This window comes from Cnephaeus nilssonii (genome assembly GCF_951640355.1).
Source record: "Cnephaeus nilssonii genome assembly, chromosome: 7".
In the NCBI taxonomy this organism is placed as follows: domain Eukaryota; kingdom Metazoa; phylum Chordata; class Mammalia; order Chiroptera; family Vespertilionidae; genus Cnephaeus; species Cnephaeus nilssonii.
Genome location: NC_137078.1, coordinates 93,740,868 through 93,768,581, shown reverse-complemented (window position 1 = coordinate 93,768,581; position 27,714 = coordinate 93,740,868). Strand labels below are relative to the sequence as shown.

At 57.4% G+C, this 27,714-nt stretch overlaps 1 protein-coding gene across 2 annotated transcripts; it reads right to left on the bottom strand.

Moving 5' to 3' along the window:
- Window positions 1-15: 15 nt before the first annotated feature.
- On the bottom strand, window positions 16-26,322 carry RCC2 (regulator of chromosome condensation 2). 2 transcript variants are annotated; one of them, XM_079776218.1, is made up of 13 exons: window positions 26,214-26,322; window positions 24,769-25,054; window positions 19,517-19,610; window positions 16,047-16,190; window positions 13,475-13,606; window positions 13,031-13,119; window positions 10,122-10,236; window positions 8,025-8,191; window positions 6,315-6,495; window positions 5,965-6,070; window positions 5,076-5,148; window positions 2,990-3,067; window positions 16-2,297 (listed from the first exon to the last, which is right to left on the bottom strand). In XM_079776218.1, exons 2-13 carry the CDS (start codon window positions 25,045-25,047, stop codon window positions 2,193-2,195), a joined length of 1,563 nt encoding a protein of 520 aa, XP_079632344.1. In that variant the 5' UTR covers window positions 25,048-25,054; window positions 26,214-26,322; the 3' UTR covers window positions 16-2,192. The 2 variants fall into 2 exon arrangements, with proteins under 2 accessions (XP_079632344.1, XP_079632345.1); XM_079776219.1 differs by lacking the exon at window positions 26,214-26,322 and adding an exon at window positions 26,085-26,103.
- Between the last annotated feature and the right edge of the window lie 1,392 nt (window positions 26,323-27,714).

Genomic DNA, 27,714 nt, shown 5'->3' with positions numbered 1-27,714 from the left:
GAGTAAACAATGATGTCGTTTATTTAAAATGTTTACTCCAAGAAATATATATAAAAAAAATAAGACAATTACAGCACTGAACCAGGCACCTTCGACCAAATCACCCTCCTCAGGCTCCCCTACACGCTAAGCCTCTTCTTCCCAATTCCCCTTCCTGGGCTGGAAGACATGGCAACGCCCCAGGGCCAGCGCCAAGCACGCACCAAGCCGCGTCCCTTCCTCCTGGAGCGCGGGGCCGCCCTCCTCCTGCTCTACGGGGGTCCCCCGTCGGGAAGTTCATCTTAAACTCAGCCAAAAGGAGTGATTGTGGGAGAGCAGAGGGCAGCCTTCACTCGGAAGGTAGTCCCTTCCCTGCTCAGTCCCTGCGAGGGCTCCAGAACGGGCCGGCGGCCTCGGCTCAGTCCGCGGGACGGTGGAAGCCCTGCGTGGCCAAGGGCGGCTCCCGCAGCCCGGACCCAGGCTCCGCTCCCGCTCTCAGTGCCTACAGGGCCCGAGGGGAGCTGTGCGGGTCTGAGGAACACGGCCACCGAACCCGCTCCAAAGAGACTTGTCAGGGAAACGGGTTCCACATGAGGAAGCTTGAGTTAGAGATGGTGGTTTCGGGGTGATTTGGACAAATCGGGTTAGTTTAGCAGAAGCTTCTCCCCGCTGAACCCAGGACAGGGGAGATGAGCAGGAAGTGAGACGGAGTCTGGGCCACAGGCCGGCTCCTCACGCCGGGCCAGACAGACACAGGCCCCGGGAGGGCAGGCGCCACGGCGAGAAGCGGAGGACGAGCAGGGGAAAAGCAACAACCGGATCATTTTTGGCATTTTAACATCAAGACAATGACAAGTGGTAACAATAGCAAAACAAAATTAAAGACCATATTGAACTTTCCCATCCACCCGAGTCTCAGGCTGAAGTTCTATCCCCATCTCCCCCAGAAGCACCACTGAACTAAAAAGTCTATTTAAAGCACCCAAACCAGTCCAGACCCTCTCGAAGCCAGGAGCCCCAGGCAGCGCCGTCGCCTCTCTTGGGTCCCAGTGAGAGGAGGGTTCCGGGAAAGGCACCTCGTAGCTCACGCAGAGCAGCCACCGCGGGACGAGCTGGGCACAGGGCGCCTGGCGGGAGGCAGCTGGCAGTCTTAGCGTCTGCGCTGACACGCGGGGACGGGACTTCTGCACAATCCCATCTATTTGGTTCCACAGCCAAGCCGACGTGACTAGGGCTGGGTTAGCAGAACTGGAACCCGAGTCTCAGGCACAGCCCGGGCTGTGGCAGCTGAATCCAGCGGCGGGGGCAGGGCGGGGGGTGATAAAAACAAGCACAAAGGCGCTAAAGGCTGGTACATAGGGCGGGTCCTTTGCAAGGACTCAGAATGCACTTTTCTCAGCTGGCAGATCAATCTCTAATGGCGAGCGCTGCGAGGCGGCCCTGGCCCCTCAGAGGAACCTTAAAGCTGGTTCTTGAACCAGATACAATGTCCCCACGGCGGACCCCCCGGAGCCGCATGGTTCCATGGTCACCTGATTTGTCACTTGGACTTCATGTACAGATAAAGTAGATATAAATGGCTAAACACATACCCCAGAGCCCCCACCAGGGGGGAAACGGCAGGTTCTATTAATGTTGCAGCCAAGAGGCGGGGCTTACAAGCAGCCGCGGGGAGGACACGGAACCCAGGCGGCCGGAGCCGCTCTGGAAGTGGGAAGGAAGTGACCCGGATGCTTCCTAAGCACGCGGGTCTGGTTTCCGATGGAGGTGGACCACCAGGGACCCTCTTTGCCAACAATGCTGCCCGTGAGGGACATTGTTTTCTGAGCAAATGGCGATCCTCACCCAGGTGGCACCCACTCCGATCACAATGCTAATTACAATGGAAAGGAGAGAGTTTTGAGAAGTATATTTGAGGGGGTGGGGGAGAGAAAAACTTTTAAAAAAAACCTGGTTGCTCAAAGTTTCTGCCTCTTGTAGGAATGGTAAGTCAACTATGAGCAAATATTTTAATCAAACATGGAGAAAAAAAACACTTTGGAAAGCATACAGAAAAGGTAGTTGATGTTGAATCACTTCTAAACGGAACCTCAGGGAGTCTAACAAAAATGCACCTCCGGTCAACTTCTCGTTTGAATTCCTCGTCTGACTTCCGTCCCAGTGCACGTGGGAATGACAGCTGCCGCGAGAGGGGGCGCGGGGGCCCCGGGCGGTCAGAGGGTGCGTGGGTTATACTCTGGCAGCTTCTTGATCTTCTCTTTCTCAGTCTCGCTCTCGTCTCTCGCTATCACCAGGGAGTGCGAGTAGCCCATGGCAACCTGGGGGGACAAATCAGTGTTGGGTGTGCCGGGGCACTCTGGCACACAGGCGTGTCACTGAGTCTGGAGCAGACAGACACACGGACAACAGGACACTAGCCAGCTGGAAGGGTAAAGGTGGGATAACGGATCAATGAAGGAAAGTGGAGTTAGAGATGCAAGGTGCCTAGAAGTGCTTTAAAACCCTTTACTCAAGGTCACTAGTCTCAGTGTGGCCTGTCACCAACACCTTGCCAACCAGGCTGCCCGAGGAGACGAGAGGGAGACCCACTGAGCAGGAACTGGTGGGGACACTCGGATCACGCTCCCAGTTCTGCCCGCCTCTCTGGACCACAACCCTGTCTGTGTGAGGTGCCCCCACCATCTGTGTCTCGGCAAACAGAGAGAAGGGGCCTCACCCCACCACCAGCCCCATCCCAAGGGGGTGCAGTCTTGGGGACAGCCACAGGCAGCTAGGAGAGATGGACTCCCCCAGGAGCAAATCCACTTGGTGGCCAGTGGAGGTGAGTGTCACTCAGGAGAACAGCCCTGGAGCCTGGCTGCCGTGCCTGTGTGTCTGCGGATGGCTGTCACCATCAGAGGACGCTGCACAAGCGCACGCAGAGACCACCAAGGGGAATAGGGAGATGTGAGCTCGCACATCCCTCTGCTACCAGCACCTCCTGCTCCCACAGGCGGCGGGGCGCGCTCACCTGCTCCGTGAAAATGCCGTCCAGCGTCTTCACCTCCTGCGCGGCGGTGGAAGACTTGGGCTTGTGGTCCCCGTAGCCCTGGCGAGGAAGCAGAGGAGACGCTCACAGAACCGTGTCACTGTGGCAAGGCCCGAAACGGGAAGGCAGGCAGCCACCAACCGGGGCCAGAGCGGGCGGGCTGTGACCGCACCCCGCTGCTCCGACGGGGCCAGGCCGAGGTGGCAGAATGTACCGCAAACGCTGCCGCCAACACGGACTGGTTCTTGAAGATGGACCCTAAACGGTCACCTCTGGAGATGTGTGTGGCAACAGGTGCCTTTCGGGCGCCTCACTGGTGAGACAATACCAGCATGAGCCCGGGAGAAACGGCACTGCAGCCCTTCGGGGCTAAGGTCACAGGGACCGCCGCCCACCTACCTGCCACCCTGCGGGGCGAGACCCAATCGCCGGTGTTATCAGGAATGACACACGGTCCCTACCAGGGACCAAAGGGGCTGGTCAAGGACTACTGGGGTGGGGATGGGGGTGCCATGTGCAGAGGCTCGGGATGGGTGATCTGCTGGGGATCGAGCCTGCAACCCGGGCCTGTGCCCTGACCAGAATGGAACCGTGACCTCCTGGTTCATAGGTCGATGCTCATCCACTGAGCCACTGGCTGGGCTCCCTCTAGTTTTAAACTGACGTTCAGAGTCTATTTCTGAGGCCCCTCTCTAGGAACAGGCCGTCAAAACGGGGCCAGGTCTTAGTTCAAGGCTCCACATGGGGCCCCTCAGAAGCCGCCCACTGAACACGGGTGCACAGCGCCAAGGAGGCACGTAGCTCAGCAGTCCTGGAAGTGGCGCAGCCTTCTTCCCCGACCCCATCAGCTCCATCACCCATCAGCTCCATCACCCCCATCAGCTCCATCACCCCCATCACCCATCAGCTCCATCACCCCATCAGCTCCATCACCCCATCATCTCCATCGCCCATCAGCTCCATCGCCCATCAGCTCCATCGCCCATCAGCTCCATCACCCCATCAGCTCCATCACCCATCACCCATCACCCCCGCCTGCGACAGGAAACAGCAGGTAAGAGAGGCAGACAGCGTTCCCGGCAGGAAATACAAGAGCCACGCTGAGGATCAAACCACAAGCAGAACAGGCGACCGTGAGGACAAGCCACAGCCAAGCTGTTCTTCTTGACGAGGAAATGAGAAGTTAGGGACTCACTGAGCACCAGAAGCTGGGGAAGGCCAAGAATGTGGGAGACAGTGAGAGCCATCGGTTCTAATCACTCAAGCAACTGAGATAAAACGGGGAGCACAGACTTACAGCTCCTCAGAAAAAAGGAGAGAACAATGTCCCGATGACCTACGAGGCTGCCCGATGGCGCACTGCTCTGTGAACCCGCGGGGCTGCGTGTGGAGTTAAAAGGGCTCCGAGCGTCCAGGGGAGAGGAGAGTGGATGCTCGCTCACCCCGCTTTACAAGGGCTCACCCCACTTTAAAAGGGCTCACCCCGCTTTACAAGGGCTCACCCCGCTTTACAAGGGCTCACCCCGCTTTAAAAGGACGCTGTTTGATCCTCCAGACAGACCCTCCGGAGGGAAGAGCAGCCATCGCCTTTGCTGTCACCCTCGGACCATACCAAGGTGCACAAAACACGGGAAACGAGGGCTGGTGCTTCCCCGTCCCCGTGACGGGCCCCAGCTGACGTGGACAGAAAGGGCTTTCACGAGTACGGCTGACCCTCGAACAGCTCGGGAGCGGGGGACTAGGGACTAATGCACCCCGAAGTTGAAAACCCATGTGTAACTACAGTCAGCCCGCTGCACACACGGATTCCCAGCTGTGGGGGTGACCCTGGGACACAGGTTTGCGCTGTGCGTGTCACCTGACCTGCAGTCGACTGAAACATCTGTGCTGTCCAGGGTCAGCTGTACCCGACGGCACAGAACCGTCTTTGCAGACTGATGTACTCAAAGACCAGACTGTTACAGCCTTGACGCAGCAAGGAAAAGACATTTCTCTGTTCCACGTGTTTTAGGCATCAGTGTCAGCGAGCCGGACTGGGCTCCACCTCCCGCCGGAGGGGCCAGCTTACCAGTTCCCCGAAGGTCGGTGACGGGCCCCAGCTGATGGTGCTCTCGTCCGCAGCCACGATGATGCTGCTCTTCCTGCAACAGGCAGAGGCGGTCACCACCGCGGCCGGCAGCCGAGCTGTGCCCGACCCAGCCACGGCGGTGCGTCCGGCTCAAGACGGGTGCCACCTACTCGCTTTAAAATCAGTGTGTCACCCTGAAACTCCACCATGCACTCACATCCTAGGAACTCGGCACAGGGAGGGCGAGCCGGTGGGCGCGGGCCGCCGCTGCCCACGAGAAGCAAGGGGTGCTGGCAGCGGAGAAACCCCCTGCAGAGCCTCACACAGGGCCCGACCTCCCGCCTCCCCACCACCCCGGGGTCTGGGCTCTCAGGGGCGGGCGTGGGTAGTCACTAAGTGAACACACTGGGGAAAGGAGACCGAATCAGGATGAAGTGGGAGCTCTTTCCCAACGGCTGGACCTATACAGTCACCTGGGCGGAGCCAAAGCTTCCAACAGATGACACCCTCCCCCCGCCCCCGGCTCCCTCCACAACCTGGCTGCTGATTAACAGACTCCCCACCAGAACTGCTGGACAGCTCAACGGGCTCCTCCAAATAAGGTGAAAATCACGGGCCTAAATTTTTCTAGCCAGTGTATCAGAGCAACGGAAACCCCACCATTTCCAACTAAATATAACTTTGAATCTGTAATACGAGCAGCGCACACCAAGCCTCCAAATGACAGCGAATGGAGTCCCCTTCTCGGACCTGCCACCCTGGACAAGCACAGCCCCTCCCCTCCATTGATCCCTGACGGACAGCAGACCCTCCAGGGAAGAGGCATCTCTGGGGTGCAACACCCCCAGGAGGGGGACAGTCCTGCTCACCCCCAGACACGGCCACGTACCCACAAGCCAGGCTCCGGATTCTCCAGCCACAGAGGTCCTGCACGGTCTTCGGGTACATGGTGGATTCCCGCGAAGTGTTGGTGGCCCCCCAGAAAAACAGGCCACCTGGAGAGGCAAAGACGACCCTCTGTGAATTCTTACCGTCAGCAATACCAAGGACAGAGGCACAGGGCGTGCGGCACCAAGGACAAAGGAGTTGTATCAGGAAGAACACCAGGATGAAGCCGAGGAGATCAAGACGCCCGGCCACGAACAGGCCCAGAGCTCTGCTCCCACGGAGCTGTGCCACGGAGGGAAGCCCACGAACGCCTGGCACCTTCCTCCCCAGGCCCAGACGGGCGACACTCACCCACTTCGCTGACGGCGAAGGAGCAGGTGTAGCCGGCGTAGATCTGGGACGCCCCGCGCCCGGGGAAGTCGAACAGCTTCACCAGGCGGGGCACCATCTCGTCCTTCTGCTCCGCGTGGCCCAGCCGGCCGTAGCCGCCGAAGCCCCAGGAGAAGACGCGCTTCTGGGAGTCAAGGACCAGCTGTGGAGAGAGAGCACGGGGTGGGGACAGGCCTGCCGACGGGGTAACTGCAATGGCTGACGGCAAAGGAAGCGCACCACAGAAGAGACTCCGCCCCTCACCCGCCTCCCAGGGTGGGGCAGGTGGCAGGAGCAGCAGTGCCAGGGCTACGCTGGCTGCTCTGCCAGGGACGCTGTTTTCCGTTCTTCATTACTGTTGTTTGGTTGGCTTTTTAAAAATGTATTTTTATTGATTTCATAGAGGAAGGAAGAGGGAGAGGGAGAAAGAAATACCAATGACATAAGAGAATCATTGATCCTGCAACACCCCCTACTAGGGATGGAGCCCACAAACGGGGCATGCGCCCCGACTAGGAAATCGAACCGTGACCTCCTGGTTCACAGGCTGACGTTCAGCCACTGAACCAAGCTGGCTGGGCAGTTCTTCCCCTTCCCTGGTGAGAAGAGGGTTCATCTCCAGAGCAGGCCGACGGATCCACTTCCTGACAATACGAACTGGACCCCAGAGGGAACCGAGGGGGCCTGACTCCCCACCTGGGCGCACAGGTGACCCACGTCTTTTCTTCCCAGTATCTCTGATGTTTAAAGTTTGGACCATGTGAAGTACGACCTAGTAGAACAATCTGACGAAAGAGGCCTAAACAAGATCTGGCTTTACATCCCGACTAGACTGCTTTTAGACCTCAAGCGACTGCAGTCTCCTAATCCAAGTCCCGGAGCACCCGGCAGGGAAGACTCCAGGTGAGGAGCTGAGCCCAAGGCCACCCCGCCAGTCAGCCGCCACCAGGAGACCAGCTGAGTCTCTGGACTCCCAGCCCCTCGCTCTTTCTTTTCTTTAAAAAAAAAAATACATTTTTATTGATTTCAGAGAGGAAGGGGGAGAGCGAGAGAGAGACAGAGCGAGAAACATCAATGATGAGAGAGAATCATTGACTGGCTGCCTCCTGCACGCCCCCTACTGGGGATCGAGCCCACAACCAGGCATGTGCCCTTAGCTGGAATCAAACCAGGAACCCTCAGTCCGCAGGCCAACGCTCTATCCACTGAGCCAACCCAGCTAGGGCCACCCCTCGCTCTTTCAATAGAGAAAAAAACGATGTGCAACTTATAGGCATTCGCAGCAAAACGGCTGCAAGGAGGCAACTAAGACGAGGAGGTATTTACGAAGTGGATTGCCATTTATCTACAGTGACCTTAAGGCAGTGGTCGGCAAACTCATTCGTCAACAGAGCCAAATATCAACAGTACGACGATTGACATTTCTTTTGAGAGCCAAATTTTTTAAACTTAAACTTCTATCGCCACTTCTTCAGAATAGACTCGCCCAGGCCGTAGTATTTTGTGGAAGAGCCACACTCAAGGGGCCAAAGAGCCGCGTGTGGCTCGCGAGCCGCAGTTTGCCGACCACTGTGTTAGACAGAAGCAAAGCAGGAAAACACTGTATGATCCCAACGCCAAATGGCTGCTCAGCCTCGTCTACGGAAGCAGGAAGGAAGCTGCAGAGCCACGGAGGGGACGCTCAGGACTCACCGTGTGGTTGGCGCCACACGCCACATCTCGTACAACCACGTTGGGGACTGGCAGGATCTGCCCGTCTTTCGTCTTCTCAATGAAGATGGCCACTCGCCGGGGCACCAGCTCGCAGTCGTACTCTATCCGCTGCGCACGGGCGATGAACTTCCCGTCCGAGTTGTGTCCTGCAGCGAGCAGAGCCAGCGGTCAGCGGCAGCCGTGGCACAGGGCACGGTCCCCACAGCAGGGGGCTGAGCACCTGCCCCCACCTGGCCGGCTGGGGGCTAGCAGGACACCTTTGCCAACGAAGGCAGCCATCTCCAATCTGAGGCACAGCTGGTGAGTGGCATGAAATCAATTTTGTGGGTTGAAATCAGTTAATCAATTACTTTTTTAAATGAATAAATACCAATCAGGACATTATTCTTTGTATTTGCATTTCTACATTCAGATTCGGTTGCAAATGCAGAATGTACTTCATACTGTGGGCTGCAAGTGACGAAGTTGGAAGGTACAGGTCCAAAGGAATGGGCTGTACCCCACTTGGGGGCCTCAAGGAACCCCTGGACAAGGCCAAGGATGGACAGAAAAGTTCAACACACAGCCCCAGACTTGCATTTTTATGCATTATTATAACCTAAATGTATCACAATGGTTGGTAAAACAGTAAGCTGGCACGTTCTCGCCTTTGCCTTGCCTGACCCAGTAACTGTGTTCTGAGAAGTGTGTGTGCTGGTGATCCGCCTCTCCAAGGTCACACTTATGTCCCAATTCCAGGAGAGATCTCTCTGGATTTAGACAATGAGACTGAAAACAGGTTTGCAAGCTGGCAAGTAAAGAATAACTGACTCTATAGCTATAAATCGAGTCAATTTCTCAATCCCTTTAAATGAGTATAAACTGCGCAGGTGAGATTCTGTATGACGTGCTGAAAAGGTGACTGGCACACAGTCAGTGAGTGTTAGCCACTTTATCACCAGCATCACTCGCTTCTCCCTGAAGGAAAATCCCACCGCTGACGGGCCGCTTGTCTGCAGATCCGGGGCAGCCATGGGCGGCAGGGGAGCCACACGCGTTCCCGGAAGTAGACAGAAACGCACTTCTGGTGTTTTGCTCGGGACTGGGGACAGCCGGAGGGCCTGTGGCTATGGAAACGGATCCTCCAGCCGTCTCCGGCAACTCCCCGGCAACCAGCCCTCAAAGTGCATAAGGGGCTGTTCTTGCTTATTCCTTTCTGACTGGAGTTATATTTAGTTTCACAAAGTCACTGTTCCCTGAAGTCTAAGGCCAGCGCGATGCTCCTCCTTCTATTTATACAGCCTCCCATCTGCCTGCTTTTCATGACGTGGAGCCCAGCAACCCAGATCCGGGGGCGAGGATCTGGAGTGGCATGCAGCAAGGCGCCAGCAGAGGGCGCCCACGCCTCACCTCCCACTCGGAAGGGGCTGGGGTGGTGGGAAGGCGCCAGGAAGGGAAAAACACTTTGGTGTCAGATGGGAAAAGAAAATGGAGACCTGGTAAAATCACGCGCAGAGACATTTGCCGCTTATTGAGAACTGCTGAGAGCAGCTTTCCAAGTTTTTCTTTTCCACTCAATGAACTTGAAGTAGGTATGTTTTTGGAGAGTACATTCTGTTTGGGGATGAGAACGGGAAGGGATGCAGCCGCTTCTCCTGGGGCTTTTTTTAGCATGCGGTTCCCAGGTATGTACTGGAAATGATCGCCCAGGCCAGGGTTTCCAGAACAACCTTAACCTTGGTAAGGCCCGCGTTTCCAATAAAAGCAGATCTCTCAAAATATGAAACTGATCAGAGGTCCTTTGATCCCCCTTCCCCTGTGAAACCCTTCTGTATATAAATGAACTCCCAAATCAGAAAAAGGAATCTTTTGTCAGACCAGAGCCCTGGCCTTTTCTTTAAGGCAAGTCACTCGAACACTCAGCACCCCTGTGAGTCACGCAAGCCCCACCCACTAAACATGAGACCCACTTAGTGGACCAAGGCTATTCTCTGCGATCAATTACGCACATTTCCAGCACGCGTGCAGCCCCGCAGACTTCAGCTCTAAAGATACAGTGAGATTACAGAGCTTTCAAAAAAAATAACACTTCCATACCCAGCTGACCGTATTCAGGGCACCCAAAGGAATAGAGGTTTCCCTTGCAATCCATTATCATGCTGAATTCGGCCCCACAGGCCATTTTGGTAATTGGCTGGCCATTGTACATTATCTGAAAAGAAAAGACAGCAGACTTTCAGACATTTTTTTTTAAAGATTGATTAAGTCTCTATCTCTGGTTGGTGCTGAAACAGTTACAAGAGATTTATTTTAAAATATATATATATTTTATTGATTTTTTACAGAGAGGAAGGGAGAGGGAGAGTTAGAAACATCGATGAGAGAGTAACATCAATCAGCTGCCTCTTGCACACCCCCCACCGGGGATGTGCCCGCAACCAAGGCACATACCCTTGACCGGAATCAAACCTGGAACCCTTGAGTCCGCAGGCCGATGCTCCATCCACTGAGCCAAACCGGTCAGGGCCAGTTACAAGAGATTTAATGGGCTCAACAATTCTGAAGGCAAAAGCTTAGAATATATATATTCGTAAAGAAACACTCTCATGACCCCCACCTTCCACCAGAGTCAGGTTCAAAGACAGGTCAGTTGTGTCCCAGGTCTTTAACCCTCAAAACACCCAGCACTGTGGCTCCCACATCCTGGTGCCCAGTGACCGGGGAATTCCGCTGACCAGCGTGGGCACGGGGGCAAAAGCAAGCGGGAACTCACCAACACTGAACCCTCAACTCTCCCAGGGACACTCTGAACAGGACAGCCCCAACTTCTCAAAGAAAAGCTTTTGGAAGTGTTATTGCCAACCAGTAAAATGAACTATCTGACGCTCTCCTCTCCTCTCCTCTCCAGAGATACCTGACCAATGGTCTTAACTGAAGGTGTGAACAAGAAAAGAAACATTGGTTCAAAATTAGAAGTTAGAAGACAGCGAAGGCCCTGAGTAACTGAACATGGGGTTTGGGAACATATCTAAGGAAGCACTTAGGAAACCTGCTATTTCCTGCGCCCTGCTGGGCCTGGGAGAGCCCGAGGGGGAGCGGAGGCAGGCACAGCGCCGAGGGGTCAGCGATGGAGTCGGGATGGGGTGGGAATCGGGGCCCTGCCCGCCCCCCGTTTCTCTAGAAACCCTCACACTGCTGCAGGGCACGTGGCTGACAAAACGGGGTCCCTTCAAAAATCCTTCAAACCACAGGCTAAGACCAAGAGACCTGAGTCCATCCTTAAACACACTCATCAGACACCCATTAGCATCCCGCTGCCTTGTATTAAGTTCAGTTTTTAGGTATAAATCCCCTCCACTAACTCCTATTTGTGTTCTAAGCATCTGGTCGGAGACTACTGGCAGATAAACGCATCACACACGTAAGATTTCTTCCTTTCTTTGGGATAGAACGAGCTTAAAACGAGGCCTCTAACAAACTACTTCATTCCCAAAGAAAATGCTTTCAGGGCATTTTTAACTGTGGACGTACATCACACCAGTTTTAAAGACGACAGCGTGTGATTCCACTCAGAGCGCCCAGACTCTGTCCCAGGGATCAAGAGAAACCCACGCTCTAGACCAGTGGTCGGCAAACTCATTAGTCAACAGAGCCAAATATCAACAGTATGATTGAAATTTCTTTTGAGAGCCAAATTTTTTAAACTTAAACTTCTTCTAACGCCACTTCTTCAAAATAGACTCGCCCAGGCCGTGGTCTTTTGTGAAAGAGCCACACTCAAGGGGCCAAAGAGCTTCATGTGGCTCGAGAGCTGCAGTTTGCCGACCACGGCTCTAGACAGTCAGCTCAGGAGGGCGAGGGGGCGCGTACCTGTGCGGGGCTCGGGACCCACCCTGGACAGTCAGCTCAGGAGGAGAGAGGGGAGAGGGGGTGCGTACCTGTGCGGGGCTCGGGACCCACCCTGGACAGTCAGCTCAGGAGGGCGAGGGGGCGCGTACCTGTGCGGGGCTCGGGACCCACCCTGGACAGTCAGCTCAGGAGGGAGAGGGGGCGTGTACCTGTGCGGGGCTCGGGACCCACCCTGGACAGTCAGCTCAGGAGGGCGAGGGGGCGTGTACCTGTGCGGGGCTCGGGACCCACCCTGGACAGTCAGCTCAGGAGGGCGAGGGGGCGCGTACCTGTGCGGGGCTCGGGACCCACCCTGGACAGTCAGCTCAGGAGGGCGAGGGGGCGCGTACCTGTGCGGGGCTCGGGACCCACCCTGGACAGTCAGCTCAGGAGGGCGAGGAGGCGCGTACCTGTGCGGGGCTCGGGACCCACCCTGGACAGTCAGCTCAGGAGGGAGAGGGGGCGCGTACCTGTGCGGGGCTCGGGACCCACCCTGGACAGTCAGCTCAGGAGGGCGAGGGGGCGTGTACCTGTGCGGGGCTCGGGACCCACCCTGGACAGTCAGCTCAGGAGGGCGAGGGGGCGCGTACCTGTGCGGGGCTCGGGACCCACCCTGGACAGTCAGCTCAGGAGGGCGAGGGGGCGCGTACCTGTGCGGGGCTCGGGACCCACCCTGGACAGTCAGCTCAGGAGGGAGGGGGCGCGTACCTGTGCGGGGCTCGGGACCCACCCTGGACAGTCAGCTCAGGAGGGAGGGGGCGCGTACCTGTGCGGGGCTCGGGACCCACCCTGGACAGTCAGCTCAGGAGGGCGAGGGGGCGCGTACCTGTGCGGGGCTCGGGACCCACCCTGGACAGTCAGCTCAGGAGGGAGGGGGCACGTACCTGTGCGGGGCTCGGGACCCACCCTGGACAGTCAGCTCAGGAGGGAGGGGGCGCGTACCTGTGCGGGGCTCGGGACCCACCCTGGACAGTCAGCTCAGGAGGGCGAGGGGGCGCGTACCTGTGCGGGGCTCGGGACCCACCCTGGACAGTCAGCTCAGGAGGGAGGGGGCACGTACCTGTGCGGGGCTCGGGACCCACCCTGGACAGTCAGCTCAGGAGGGAGGGGGCGCGTACCTGTGCGGGGCTCGGGACCGCGTCCGTCTGGTTGCCCAGGCCCAGCTGCCCCATCTTGTTCTCTCCAAAGGCGAACACGGAGCCCGTCTCTGGAAGGAAAGAACGACACCCCAGGAGGGAAAATCAGCTGCGGGTGGAACTGGATTTGGAATCAAAGGCTCCCAGACAAAAGCAGCTCCTTGCCGGGAAGAACGCAGTTGATGGTCTTATTCCAAAAGGTGGTGGCGCGGACGCTCAGAGCAAAGCCATTTATTTCACAGCCTGCCTCCTGGCGACCGCCCGGCCTGTGGGTGAGGCTCTCCACGCCTTCCCCTCAGGAAGCGCCCACCAGGCTCTCTGGGGCGTCTTTCTGATGGTGACCAAGGTCGCCATGGCAACGCTACCCCAGCGCCCAAAGAGGACCACTTGGCCTCTTGCCACAGTACCAAGGAACCAGCCTCTTACCGGTCAAGGCCAGGGTGTGGTTCCGCCCGCAGGCCGCCGACACGATGGCTTCGTGGCTGAGACCCTCGATGAGCCTAGGGGCTTCCACCCTCTTGGTGTCGCCATGTCCCAGCTGGCCCTTCTCGTTTCGGCCTGCGGATGGAGGGCAGGATGGAGGGCAGGATGGAGGGCAGGAGAGGGCAGCGGAGCGGCTTCCGGGGCAATCTGGCTCCCAGACGTGCCCCCCCTCCAGGGCGGCAGCCAAGGGGGTGAAAGGAAGCGCCAGCTTCCCAGTCCAGGGCCGGCTTCCGAGGCCTGCCCGGCGGCACTGGGTCCCCAGGGACGGCTCCGCGGCAGCCACCAGGGCCTCCGTCAAGGTCTCTGACCCCCTTTCTGGGGCGGCAGCAGGCCCGCCCTGAGCTCCTCCCTGAGGCCTGATGTCACGCCCCAGCGAAGGAGCTCAAGGAACCTCGCTTCTCCCGGTCCCCGCCAGACAATTCCCTCACCCCGTGCCACACGGTGTGTTTGAAGTCGGCGACCATTCCGACACCTGCCGCAGTTTAAGGACCTCGGTGCTCTGGGCAGCTACCGCGGCCCATCTGGTTTCTGCCTGTCACTTCTCTGCCTTTTATCTGCCCCATAAACGAAGCTCCCGAACAGTGCCAGCCCACCCCCCACGGCCCACCCTTCACAGGACGCCCAGCCGCGGGAACCCCAGCGATGAACCCGCTCTGAGCACAGCCCTGCCTCTGGTCAGGCGGAGGGAGGTCAGGAGGCGACCCTGGTGCCTCGTCCCTGCAATGCCCAGGCCTCTGGCAAAGCCCTTCAGCTCCAAAGCAGACGTGGAGAGTTGTGTGGGCCCCAAGGAGTCTGGACACCCCTAAACCTCCCCATTTTCAACAGAGGCTACAATCGCTGCAAAACAAAACCACCCAACAGGCCAACAGCAGGTCCCTGGAGTGGAGAAAAACCACACTCGATACTCAACAATTTGGGAGATCTGGGGAGGTTTTACAGGGCCAAAAGGTCAGGGCACTTCGGGGAAGGTGGTTCACACCCCTCGGAGCAATGAACTTGACCTTTGGGTCATGGGAAGTGAGAGCAGGGCCACAAGACAAGCACCCACCCTGGAGAGAGCTTGAGGAGGAGTTACCGAGAAAACCATTGTCTGCACATGAACCTGATTTCAGCTACAGCGTGTAGCGCAGGGGATGAGGGCAGGAGGCAGACACCAGCTTCCAATGGGGCCACCCAAGTTCACTGTGAAAGGCACTTGAACACTGAACAAGTGCTGGTGGGGTTTGCTCGTGACATCCCCACTGGCCCATCACCAAGTCTCCTCATGGGACACGTCTCCGCCCCAGGGCCAGGTCAGACGGACAGTCTACAGAGTCATCCCCTCCCCACGGGGCTGGCGGAGGGGACGTTTTTAGAAGCACCACAGAAGTGAGATCCAGTGGAGATCGGGAATGAGATGTACAGTGGGCCTGACAGACTGCTGTGCTCGGGGCTGGAACACGAGGGGGCGGGACACACCTCTGTGCCAGCCGTGAGAAAGCGAAAATCAAGGCGATGTCAGCATGGCGTCAAGAGACTGAGGGGATAAATTTGGGCCAGACACACTTGTTAGCTTTTTTCCACTGAATGACAAAATTAGCAGAGTGCAGGGAGAACAGATGTTAATATATTTGAACTTTGGTTCGGCAGCTCATGAAATTGCAAAAAATGGTTCAAACAGACCCAAATAAAGATGCAGTCACATGGACTAAAAGCTGGCCGAAGGGCCGCAAGCAAAGGGCAGGGAGCCGTGGCAGGACACGGGCAGAGGCGGAGTCCCAGCCACCAGAGGGGCGGGGGGGCCAGCTGAGCCTCGGCAACACCTGGATCACGGCCTAGAGGGGAGATGGCCGCAATGCACGCAGCCCCCTGTAGGGGACGCTGAAATGGGGCAGAACCCGAGAAGTGGGAAACGCACCCCCCCCTCGTCCCCCCAAACACCCAGGCAAGGAAACCCAGCAGCAGGGGAGGCCAATCAACTTGGAAAAGGGAAGTCTCTGGGGAAGCACAGTAAGACATGGACGCGATACGCAATGAGCTGCCCCACCTGCAGGCCCGTGTGACCCCGGGAAGAGGAACAGGGCTGCAGAGAGGACGCAGGGCTGATGTCACCATGTGGCCGCTAGAAAAGCCGGTGGCATTTAAAGTGCGAGAACAGAGGTCTTACGTCACCGCTGCAAAGCGAGAGGGGGGACCGTGTGCTGGGGGTGGGGGGACCGCAGGCCCGAAATAGAAATTCAGTTCTAGGCACCTTGGTGTCAGAAAGTCCCAGAGTCAATGAGAATGTTCAGGAAAAGGTTGCCTAAAAAGGAGGATTCGAAGAATTAGGGGGCTGTGTAAAGATTGAAAAAAAAAGAAACGCAGAGAAGTGGAGGGAGGTGATGCATCACAGGGTGCAGACGAGACTCGTCGGGAACCAGGAAGGGGAAACGGGGCTGAAGCCAGCGGAGCTGTGCCTCAGAGGCGGTGCAGGAGGAAGCCGGCCCGCGGGGGACCGGCCGCATGAGTCACCCGGCACTCAGCCCGGCGTACTTACCCCAGCTCCACAGCTTCCCTTCTGTGGTGATGAGGAGGCTGTGGGCAGCGCACGACCCCGAAACCACCGTCCGCACCCGGACCCCCGACAGGCACCCATATCTGTGGGGCCCCCACAAATTCTGACCCAGATTGCGGTAGGCAGCTGCAAAGAGAAGAATGCAAACCTGACGCCTGCAGTGACGAGCCGGTGAAGAGCACCCCCCAAAAGGTCACTGGCCACCCGGGGTCCGCTCTCTCATGGTACAGCTGCAGGGGTCCTGGGGTGCCGCCTGAGACCTCAGCACCTCCAGCACACACACACACCCCGCCCCCCGAGCTGGTGCGGGCCTAGTCGTTCCACCTCCACGTGGACCCTGACGTTCCACCTCCATGTGTGGCCGTGACCTATGGAAACTACTACTTCACCAAGTAGCCAAAAGCTGGGTGCTCACTTCCTGCTCCCCACTGGGGGTGGGGGGGGGGGGGAATTGGTAACCCAGGAAAGCTGGCAGTGGACCTGGGGTCTCCCTTGCCCTCCTCACTGCCAGAGGGCTCTTCCCTTCCCCATCAGCTGTCTGCAGCCAGGAGGCGCTTTCTGGATCGACTCTGGGCCTCCCCGGCTCCACCTGCCCTCCCTGCAAGTCTATTGGGCCCTTTGCAGGGGCCCCAGCTGACACCTCTGCCCACCAACCAACCTCCCCCCGATTAGTTTGCTCCTTTCCCAGGGGTCCCCTTGTGTTGGCCAGGTCATGACCCCTGGCGTTTGCTCATGTATTCACTTCCCCAGAGAACCCCTTGCTGCCCCTGCTTGTTCTTCAAACCTCAGGTCAAGCACCCCCTCCTGGGAAGCCCTCCCTGCCACACCCCCTTCAACCTGTCACTCCCTGTACACCAGCGCCTGGGGCATCCTGTCACAGCACTTGCCCTACTGAACTCGGGCACCTCCCGCTCGGCACTGGCCACCGGGCCTCACCAGCGCCAGGCACACGGTGAGCACCCAGCAACGCTAGCGGGCGTGTGGGAGGAAGAAGAAATAGCTGCCTCCTCCAGAGTCCCGCCCTCGCCCTGTTAGCGGATGGGGCACTATTGTTTGCTGAATAGTTTCAATTTGGGACTCTCGAGGCCAGAAACGTGACCGCGTCTCTAGGCCTCTGGTGACTATGACGAAATGCCAGCCCCTGCCAAATCCACTGTCAGGCTGATCCAGACACGGGGACTGACTGAGAGGCTCATTTCTCCACCCCATTCCCGGCTCCCGGGAATAGTGTCAGGGAGATGGTTCAGCGTCAGGCCCCACCCTGCAGGCGCCCCACCAGCAGAGGGCGCCGCCCGTGTCCTCTCGTTTGGTGACAAGGGGCCAGTCAGGCAATGGAGGGCAGTCTGGATCCAGGCCAAGTCACAATGTCACACAGTGACAGCCCTGAGCTTCACCTGAAGTCACCCCTCGACTACTAAAAGGTGGAAAACAAACAGCAACTTCCCGGGAAAGGGCTAACCCCAAACGACGGCCTTCCCAGGTTACAGTAAAACTCTTCAACCATTTGTGCGCCATAAGCGTACAGAGCAAGCGGCGGACCTCTTAAAATTAAATTCAAAATACTGTGGCAGCTGACTGGTTAAGAGAAACCCAAGGTCGCCAGGCTAGTGTGGCTCAGTGATTGAGCGTCGACCTATGAACCAGGAGGTCAAGGTTTGATTCTCAGGGCGTGCAGGAGGCAGCCAATCAATGATTCTCATCATTGATGTTTTTCTCTCTCTCTCCCTTTCCCTTCCTCTCTGAAATCAATAAAAATATAAACTAAACTAAACAAAGAACCCAAGGCCTATTTATCAAGAAGGCCAAACCAATGATAGCACGGTACCAAACCAACGCTAAGGTGACGTGTGTCATCTCTGTGAAGAACATGGCAGCAGGGCCCCTGGAGGTAAAGTGCCATAGGACTGGGGGCAGAGGAACCCTGGCCGCCGTGGCCCACGCCACCCTGGAATGGCCGGCAGCGTGCTGGCCCTTTGGCCAGGCTGGCGGGCATGAGCGCCCGGGGCCCGGTCCTCAGCAGAGCGGGAGCATGAATCACTCGTTTCACAAGATCCTCGGGCTCTGTGTGTCCAAGGGCTCTCCCGTCCGCGCTGAGGGAAGGCCGCTTCAAGGACGGCCGGACACGGGAAACAGTGGGGTGCGGGGGGGATCCTCTCCCCTTCACGTTCGGCACCGTCTCCCTTCCCTTTCTGTCTGCTGGCAAGATCGGGGAGGGCCGAGAGAGATTCAAAAATACTTTTAAATGTTTTTTAAAATAGTATAAAACTTCATTCAGAGGGAGAAAAACCAAGAAAGCAAAATTGAGAATGAGAGAAGACAAAAGGTCTCTTCAATGAGCCCAACGAGGGCCAAATTCCTTCATCTAGTGTGGGGGCCGGTTCCTAACCCACAAGAAGGCTCCCCTGCCTCCGGAGCCCCTCCCACGCCCGCAGGAGACAGCCAGGCTCTGCTGCCCACGTCCCACCTCCGTGGGCCCGCGTGTTATCACTGCGGTGGGCCGCCACATAAAGAGCAGCTTTGAGAAAAGAGGCCACCCAGGCCCGAGGCTGGCAGACTTAGGTCGTCACACACCAGGAGGGATTGTCTGGTGACACCAACAGTGGGCGGGGGGGGGGGGGGGGGGGGGGGCGGACACAGGGGACGGACACGGGCCCTAAGTGTGGGCACTTCCCATAGCAGGAGAAAATGGCTGGGACCCACTTCTAATTCAGCTGGACCCCGAGCAAGCCTGGAGATCCCTGTGTTTTCATGAAATGAGACAATTTCCAGGTCTGAGGCACCAGGGAGTGTCAGGGTGCAAATATTTGCTCAGTGGGCAATGCTGTAAGGTCTTTGGGAACTCTCCAAATGACATCAAGGAGCCATAAACTGTGGCACGGTGCCAGCCTCCCTTCGCCACAATGGGCCAGTACTCTCCCGAGAAAAGACACCGGTTTTCTAAAAGCATCTGGGGGCTGAAGTTCCTTCTCCAACTTCTCTGTCTCCCTACTCCGGACTGGTACTCAACAACATTTGGCAGCTTGCAAAGCAACGTGGACTCTTCTGAAATATCTAAGTTTGACATGTGACAGATGTCTAAGACATCTTGACATCCCACAGGGCCAGCTTTTACATTTTAATAAAAATAAGTGACATGAGAAGGAAGATGGGGGGAAAGTGTCCATGTTTATTTGAGGCTGCCATTTACATTTTTCTGTTGAACCTTAAGGGAATTCATTTTTTAAAAGGAGAATTGTGAGGTGAGAGACACGCACATGACTAGGGTTCAAATCCAGCTCCATCCCTAGAATGGCTGTGTGGCCTCAGGAAAGTTACTTGGCCTCTCTGAGCAATCTTGTACATGAAGAGAATACCTACCTGGCGGATGGTCACCAAATTCCATCGAACACCTAGCACATAGGAAGCACGTGAGAAAGAGTAGCTTCTTATATTTTTAGAACTGTTTCTCATACCTTGCTGCTTAGGCACTTCTTTTCGACCAATCAAGTCCCAGTTGGTTGCCCCAAAAATCAAAAGCTGCCCTTTGCACTTAGACCCTTCAATTTTCTGCAGAGACACAGAGGAAAAAAGAATTAGCTTGCAATGCTGCTTCCAGCTTTCTTAGTCCGTCCAGCAGCAGCAGGAAACAAAACTAATACAATATCAACACTTTCGCCCGGCGATCGAGGCCCAAGGCGGCACCACCTTGTGGGCCCCCTTCAGTGAGCTAATCCCAACGCGGCCCCAGCTGTGCATGGGCCCATTTTCATCCTTTGATTTCTCTTTAAAATGTTTTTTGCAAAACAAATGACATCCCTGCCTTCCACTCTGCAAGAGGCCCGTGTCACCAAGGGAATCTGAACCAGCTGTCCTTGGGGCAAAGTCTACGTTTTCTCACAAGGATGACATTCCGCACATGGACTTCAGCCTTGGGAGCCCGCGTCATCTCTGCGCGGTAATTTGGCCACTGATTCCCCATCCTTCCTCCGCGCTGCCCGCTGTGCCGGGAGCATCTCCTGGGGAAGGCGATGTGCGCAGCTTCTCCACCTGGTGGGGCTGGCGGGTCCCGCCCCGGTGCCCTGGCGGGGCTCATCCTCGCTGCCCCTCGCTGCTGGCCCATTAGCGGGATCAGTGGAGCGGAACAAGGGGCCACCCAGGGCCGGGCCGTAGGCGGGAAGGCTGTGAGCCAGTCCTCACCCTCCAAGCACAGTCATTAGGAGGAGGTGCCACCTTTGAAGCCACTGCCCGATTCTGGGTGGCACTCGTTATATTTCCAGCACTTTGCTGTACTTCTGAATCCCAAATTCACTTTTTAAAGTAGACTGCTGTCAAAGATTCACTTCTGAACTATCCACTCGGTCCCACCAGGCAAAGGAAGCAGTGACCTTGCATCCCATCCCCCACCCCCCTCCCCGGTACAGAAGGATCAGTTTCCTTGTGTCTATAGAATTGTTCTTGGGAGCTTCAAGAAGAACGGGCCAATCCGCTCTGGACCCGGTCATTCTAACCTCTATGCCGTGACTGCCCCGGTGGGACGTTTTGGCAACATGGTGCGTCATTTGTAAAGACGAACGTGTCTTCACCATCAGTGACGGTCTCTTAGGACCTCCGTGTGACCCCACGGTGCAGGTCCCGGCACACGCGCCCGCTTGGCCATGTTTCCCTGGCTGGAAGCTGGTCCACCTACAGGACACCCCTGGCAGCGAGCATGCGAAGGGGGAACAGACAGCCAGGGATGGAGACCAACGTGGCTGCACTTAAATAATTTAGAGAACGGCCTTAATCGGAGGGTAGTCCATCCCTGCAGAACCCAGACTCAAATTACTTGAACGGGAGCCTAGTTTCCCCTGGTTATCTCTCCCCTTCTTTGTTGAACTGGCGGGCCCGGCTGGAACATTCTACAGGTCTACGCAGATGAATGGCAGCCAGTGGGGTCTGTCAGGTTCCCCGAGGAAGGAGCAGCCCTGGGCCTCGGCCATGTCAGCCTTGTTCTCCACTATTCCTCAGGTCGGCGTGGAGGGCGGCAGACACCGGAAGGAACTAAGGCGCCATGGGATGAGCTGCCAGGCCAGAGAATGGCTGGTGGGAAAGGGGCTATGGAATGAGGGCAGCTCAGGCCTGGCAGGTCCCCTCCGCCCCCCCATTTCTCCCTCCCCCGGCGGGCAGAGGCCCTGGGTGCCATGTGCAGGACCAGCAGCTCCATCACGGCCTGAAAGAGCTGCCGGCGCCCCGGGCAGGAGCAGGGTCTCCTCTGTGACCGGAGATGCCAGCACCTGCATCAGAGGTCAAGAGGCTGTGGACACTGGTCCCATCAAGCCAGCTAAGCATTTACACAAAAATCCACCCGTTCTGACACAGGTGGTATTTCTAAAACTCCTTGGTGAAAGGAGTCTGCTGCAGAGCCTGCGGTGTGGGCTGTTTTCTTATTCGGGTTTTTGTCGCGGGCCTTAATTCCTCACGCGACAGATGGACGGAGTAGTCTCTTTCAGAGCTATTACCTATACAACTGTTTGCTGTAGACTATTACCTTTATTTCCCTATAATTTAATTCTCCCCTCTATCTTCTTTGAAATAAAAAACTAAAATAAGGAGAATTCCTATCACCCCTTAAATCACAGCCCATGTCCCCACTTTGTCAGAGAGCTGCATGACCCAGCTGGGAGACCCCGAATGCCTGGGGGCTCCGTCCAGAGACCCTCCAGGGTTGGCTGTCAGGGCTGGGGGACCCTCCCAGGTAGAAGCCACCTTCACTGAAGGGCAAGACATTCTTTTTTGGACGGACTCAGTGTCTGCGACACTGCATGTGCCTAAAGGTGAGAGAAGACTCTCAACTGGATGAATGAATCTCACTCCACCTTGCTGCCTCCTGACAACCCGGTCATGTGAGCTGGGCAGAGATAAACGACCCCGGCGGGAAAATGCACTGAGCTTCTTCAATCAACAAAATGGGGTTTCTGGTCCAAAGCAAGTTTTGAATTATTGCCCAAGTGCAAGGAGCATGTTTATGAGAGCGAGAGTCAACCTTTAACATATATCCATTTAGAAGGCTGCTGCGCTCTCTCTCGGTGGAGGGAAGACCGTACAGAGAAATGCCAGCAACAACCAATTCCCTAAGGGCTTTCCACTCGGACTTTAAGCTCAGCTTCCAGTTGTATTTATTTGGCCCTTTCAGAGGGGAGATTTCTCAGGGTCCACAAAACCTCAGCAACCCAACACTGTAAAGACTAGGTTTTCTAGGTTGAGCCCAGGCTGCTTGCTTTGTCTACAGGATCATGAAGTTCGTAGGGAATTCAGGCTGCATCAACTCCAGACCATCACAACAAGCTCACATCTGACACAGCGACATATAAACCCAAGGAGAGACCATTTCCTGAGGCTGAAATAAGGACATTTTATAAAAATGCACACCCTTCACTTAAGGCAGCTCCCCTCAACCACACAAGTACCTGGGGTTCCTCTTTCACAAGCCCAAAGTCTGCAGCTTTGCGTTAACTGAAGGCAACACCATTTCAGACAAACTCCTGGCGGCTGCTCTCACACAAACCTCCTTCGAGCGGCCCTGAACGGTGGCGAGGCTAGCAGAATTCTCAGTAAAAGCCTCTTTCTGAGACGAGCTGGGGACTTGTGGGCCTGGGACTGCTTAACAGGCAGAGACCTCGCGTTTTTTTCCTTTGCTGCCCAGGAACCTGGGATACTGGGGATACTGGGCAGGAGGTCCACACAGGATTGGGCAGTGCCGACCCAGACCTGTGGGAGGGCAATGGGGCAGCACGGGCCTCCTGGATGCTAATAAAAACTTTAAAAACTTGGGGTATGCACTTTCCAGGAGGCATAAAAAAGCATTTGTTGACCCTCAGTCTCCTGAGCCTAGGATGGTGTGCTGACCAGTGCAAAGGAAACTGCTTAAGAGACCCTTTGCTTTCGAAGAAGACAGGAGAAGGGATGCACACACATGGACATGGACATAAGGATGTCTCTCTCAGGATCCCAAAAGATAGAAGTGTTAAACCACCTTCAACAGCAAGGGACAGCCCTGTCTCCCAGTCAGACTCTCCAGTGCCACTGCCACCAGACAGGCAGCTGGTGGGAGCCTGGAGGCCCTCCCACTCTCTCCCCCTGGCTCGCTCCTGGGCCGAGTCCCTGCGTTGGGTAAGAATCTTACCTCCTCACAACAAAACTCACTGCTCTAATAGGTTGACTGTCAACTCACAGGAGAGAGACTAGAGCAGAGGTAGAGCCCACCTGCTCTCTCTTCAGCTCTCCTACCATCCAGAGACTGAGGGCGAATGTCTGGGGCCTCACACAGAGGATGCGACTGGTCAGAGGAAAACAGCCGTGTTCAGTTTCTTAAGACTGTGGCCATTTCCCGGGCACGGTCCCACCCCAGATAAGCCATTTTAGGGACCAGACGGCGAGGGCAGTTACCAAGCATTTTCACAGGAACGATGTGCAGGGGCGTGAGGATGATGTCAGAAAACACCTGGGCCCGTGTGGAAACCCAGCTGCCTGTGATTCTGGGCTGGGCCCTGACACTCTGTGCCCCAGTTTTCTCCTCGATAAAGCGGATTATTTTTAACCATTTCAGCATTGCCAGCGCTCCTTGGGAGGAAAGCACTCTGGTGCCGTTAACCCTTACACACCCTTTGGGGGAGAGCATGGGCCCTCTCCAGAGGTCAAATTCAAGGACCTACGTGGAAGTTCTTCCTCTCTCAGCATTGCCTGAGAATCTGGGGAGCTCTGACCCTCTCCTAAACATTCATCTCGCACCAAACTTGTAGGTTCCCAGGATCGCAGAACCCAGGCTAAGAGCTCGGGCCCTGCAGGGTTTTGCAGGCACCTCAGCTGAGATGGTCACGGTGACACGATGTTAAGGCCACTCGAAGGAGCAAAGTCAAGCCCACTCAGAGCACGGAGATGCCTCTTGCAGAGTGGAGGGGCGGAGCGCTACAGAGCTCTCAACTAGCACCCGCGCCTCTGGACCCCAAGCGATGAACAAAGCCCCAATACCTCTCAGCCGGGGCTTCCCACCTCCAGGGGGAGGACTCTCCGGAGCATGCGCCCTCGCACCCGCCCCAGCGCCGGCCGCCCCCGTCTCCCCGGCGGCGCGAGAGCCAGTGCAGGGCCGTAAGGGGCATGCGCGGCGGCCACCAGGCCCCGCCCCCCCGGAGAGCCGGAGCCGAGGCGGCGGGAACCTCAAAGCCGAGGCGCAAACCGCCGCTCCCCGCGGCGCGCAGGAGACCCCTTCTCCGCGGCGCCCGGGCTGACCGGCGGCCGCAGGAGGCCGGGGGCAGCCGGGGGCACAGGGCGTCGGGCCCCGCGCGCGCATCCCCTACTCCGGTCCGAGACAACTTGCAAAAGTCTCCCTTCCCGGGGCGGGAGGGGGAGGGGAGGCGGAGGCGGTCGGCTCGAGCGGCGCCGGGGGCGGGGCCATGACCCCCTCGCGCGGGCGGGCGGGCGCGGGCTGCAGACGCCCCTCCCCCGCCGGGGGGCCCGGGGCGCGCGCCCCCAGGACCAACCGCCGCGCGGACGGGCAGCGCGGGGTTGGAGAGGCCACCGACCGCGCCCGCCTCTGGCCCGCACCCACCCCGCGCCCTTTTGTTGTGCGGCGGCGGCGACGATGATGATTCAGCCCGTGGCCTGCGCCGGCCCCGCCGCCCCGGCCGGAACGCGCGTGGCGCGCTGCGGGCCTCACCCCCCCCCCCCCGCCCTCCGACCCCGCACTCACGACGCGCTCCTTGGTGTGCTCGGGCTCGGTGATGACCACCGCCGCGCCGCCCGCCTTGGTCGCCGCCGGCCGCGCCGCGCGCTTGCCCCCGCCAGGTGCCCCGTCGAGCTCCAGGCCATCCTCGTCGCCGCTGCTGCCGCCGCCGCTGCTGCTGCTGCAGCGCTCGGGCCGCTCGCGCTTCCTGCCGGCCGGGCCGCCGCGCTTCCTGGGCCCGGCGCGGGCCGTGCCGTTGCCCGAGCTGGGCTCCTCCCAGGCCGCCGCCGCCTTCTTCCTGGGCATGGTCGCGCTGGAGAGACACGGGCAGCGGCGCACAATGGACGGGTTATAAACTGCGCGGGGGGAGGGGAACGCCGCGGAGCCACCGGCCTCCACTTCCTCCCCTGCCCTCCCCAAAGTGGCGGCCGCGGGGTGGGCGGAGAGGGGGTGAGCCGGGAGGAAATCGCGCCCCTCCCGGGCCCGGCGCGCCTCCTCCGGGGAATCCCACACGGGAGCCAGGGTCCCCGACTGCCATCCGGCGAGAGAAAGAGAAAAAAAAAAAATGGAGACCCCGACCCATCCTCAAGTTAGGCTTGTCTACATCGCAGCACAATTGCAGCCTGGTTCCCAAAAAAGTAAAGGGAGAGGAGCACAAGCCTCCGGCCCCTGCGTTCCGATTAGAGGAGGCGTCAGGGCACTGGGAAGAGCCTTCTCGGCACCTCCGGTGGGGAAAGGGCTCCCCCCGCCCCGGCCACCCCACCTGCTGCTTTTGTCTCCGTGCCCCCCGCCCCAAGCCCGCGCAATTAAAGGCAATTCTCTCCGCCGTCGCCCCCGCCCGAGTCCCCAATTCCGCCCCAGCCTGGGGGTTCCGACCTCAGGCTCTAATTTTCCGAATCCCTCTGGGTGGTCTGCCCCCGACGAGGGAAGGGGGGCGACTAAAGCAGGCCCCCAACCCCAAACACCTGCTCGCACAGACACGAAAAATAAAAACTTTAATGGTGCCCAACTCTCCCGGTCCTTCCCCGAAGGTGTGACTGAGCCGATGCCTCCGATCCCGGCTACAAAGTGCCCTGCTCCGCAGCTACTTTCCCTGGGCGTCCCTGCGCTTTGGCCCTGTCTGCCTTTTTTTTTTTTTTTATTGATTTTGAACAATGGGATCTCTGTCTGTCTCGGATTAAACCACGTGGATCCGCCTTCCTTCCCCTTTTTATTCATTCAGTCCCCCAACCCCCCTTCTTCAGTTTTTTTTTTTCCTTTTCTCCTCTAAAAAAAAAAACAAACAAAAAACTTTCCCAGATCCCGCAAACTGATCTTTGTCGATTTTGATTTTCAGCCCCTACCTGGTTGGAGTGATGAGAACCCGGAGAGAAAAAGGAAGAGGAGCAACTAAAAGACGAACCCGAGGGCTCTCCCCCCGCCCCCCTCCTCCTCCCCCACCCCCGCCCAGACGAGGGCTCCAGCCCACTCACCAGATAGACTTAAAATGTAAATACAGGCTTCCAGAACAAACGCTACACACAAAACAGAAACACTTGTGCGGCCCGGGGTGGCCAGCGAGCGCACGGCGGGGCGGGCGGCGCGGGGGCCCGGCGCGCGCGCGCCCCCTGCCGGCCGGCGGACCCCGCGGCGGCCCGGCCCGGCCCGCGCCCGCACTCGCGGGACAGCTGGGCCCACCCGAACCTGCGCGGGGCGCCGCACCGCCGGACTTCCCTCCCCGGCCCCGCGCGTCTCACAGGCCGCGCAGCACGCCCAGGGCCTGCTACGCAGAGCGTCCGGAGCGCCAGAGGTTCCGGCGGGGGTTTAGGAGAATGTTCGTCTCTTTCTCCCCGGCATGTCTAGACAGGTCACCTGAGGACACTCGCTGGAAAATACTTTGCTCACGCCTCCGCCAGCGAGGGACGTGCCCTAATTGAGTGATTGGAATGAAGCACGAATACAATTTGAATAATTTCCCCCTGTACAGAAAGAAGCTGTATTTCCGCCCCCCCCCCCCCCCCGCCTATGGATGTGTCCCCAGGATGCGGTAGGATGCTGTTACATGGTAGGGTTACATAAAGGTTTGCTAATTAATTAGTAGTTAACTTGGAGGCCAAGGATGTACTGAAAGCTGGTTTTGATGGAAATTTTTCATCTTTTGACACATATTTAGTGAGCACCTGGTACATGCAAGACGCACAGTACTGGGTGCTGGGGATACAAGATTTCTGCCCTGCAGGAATGCAAGGTCTAACAGAAACACTTATGTCAATACACGGTGTGTTAAGGGTTGGGTTCAGGACTTGCTACCCCAAAATGTGGCACCTTAGCATATTAAATATATATTTTAAAAAATACATTTTATTGATTTTTACAGAGAGGAAGGGAGAGGGATAGAGAGTTAGAAACATCAATCAGCTGCCTCCCGCACACCCCCCACTGGGGATGTGCCTGCAACCAAGGTACATGCCCTTGACTGGAATTGAACCTGGGACCCTTCAGTCCGCAGACCGGCGCTCTAACTACTGAGCCAAACCGGTTAGGGCTTGAATATATTTTTTAAAATATATTTGTATTGATTTCAGAGAGGAAGGGATAGAGAGAAACATCAGTGATGAGAGAGAATCATTGATTGGCTGCCTCCTGCACACCTTCTACTGGGGATCAAGCCCTCAACCCTGGCATGTGCCCTGACAGGGAATCCAATCGTGACCTCCTGGTTCATAGGTCCACGCTCAACCACTGAGCCACACGGGCTGGCATATTGAATATTTTAAGCTGAAGGCGTTTTGAGAAAATGGCGGGAGCAGGAAGGTCACTCTGACCCTCGCCCCCACCCTCCGATCTTCTTCTCTGAAATAAGCCATAAAGTCCTCAGGGGAGCGGTGCCCTGCGGGTACCGGAGGAAAGGAGCATCCTTATCTGTGATCTAGGGCCACCAGGAAGTCCTAGTCAACAGGCCTTGATAAGTTTCCCTCATCTAGACACTTGCCT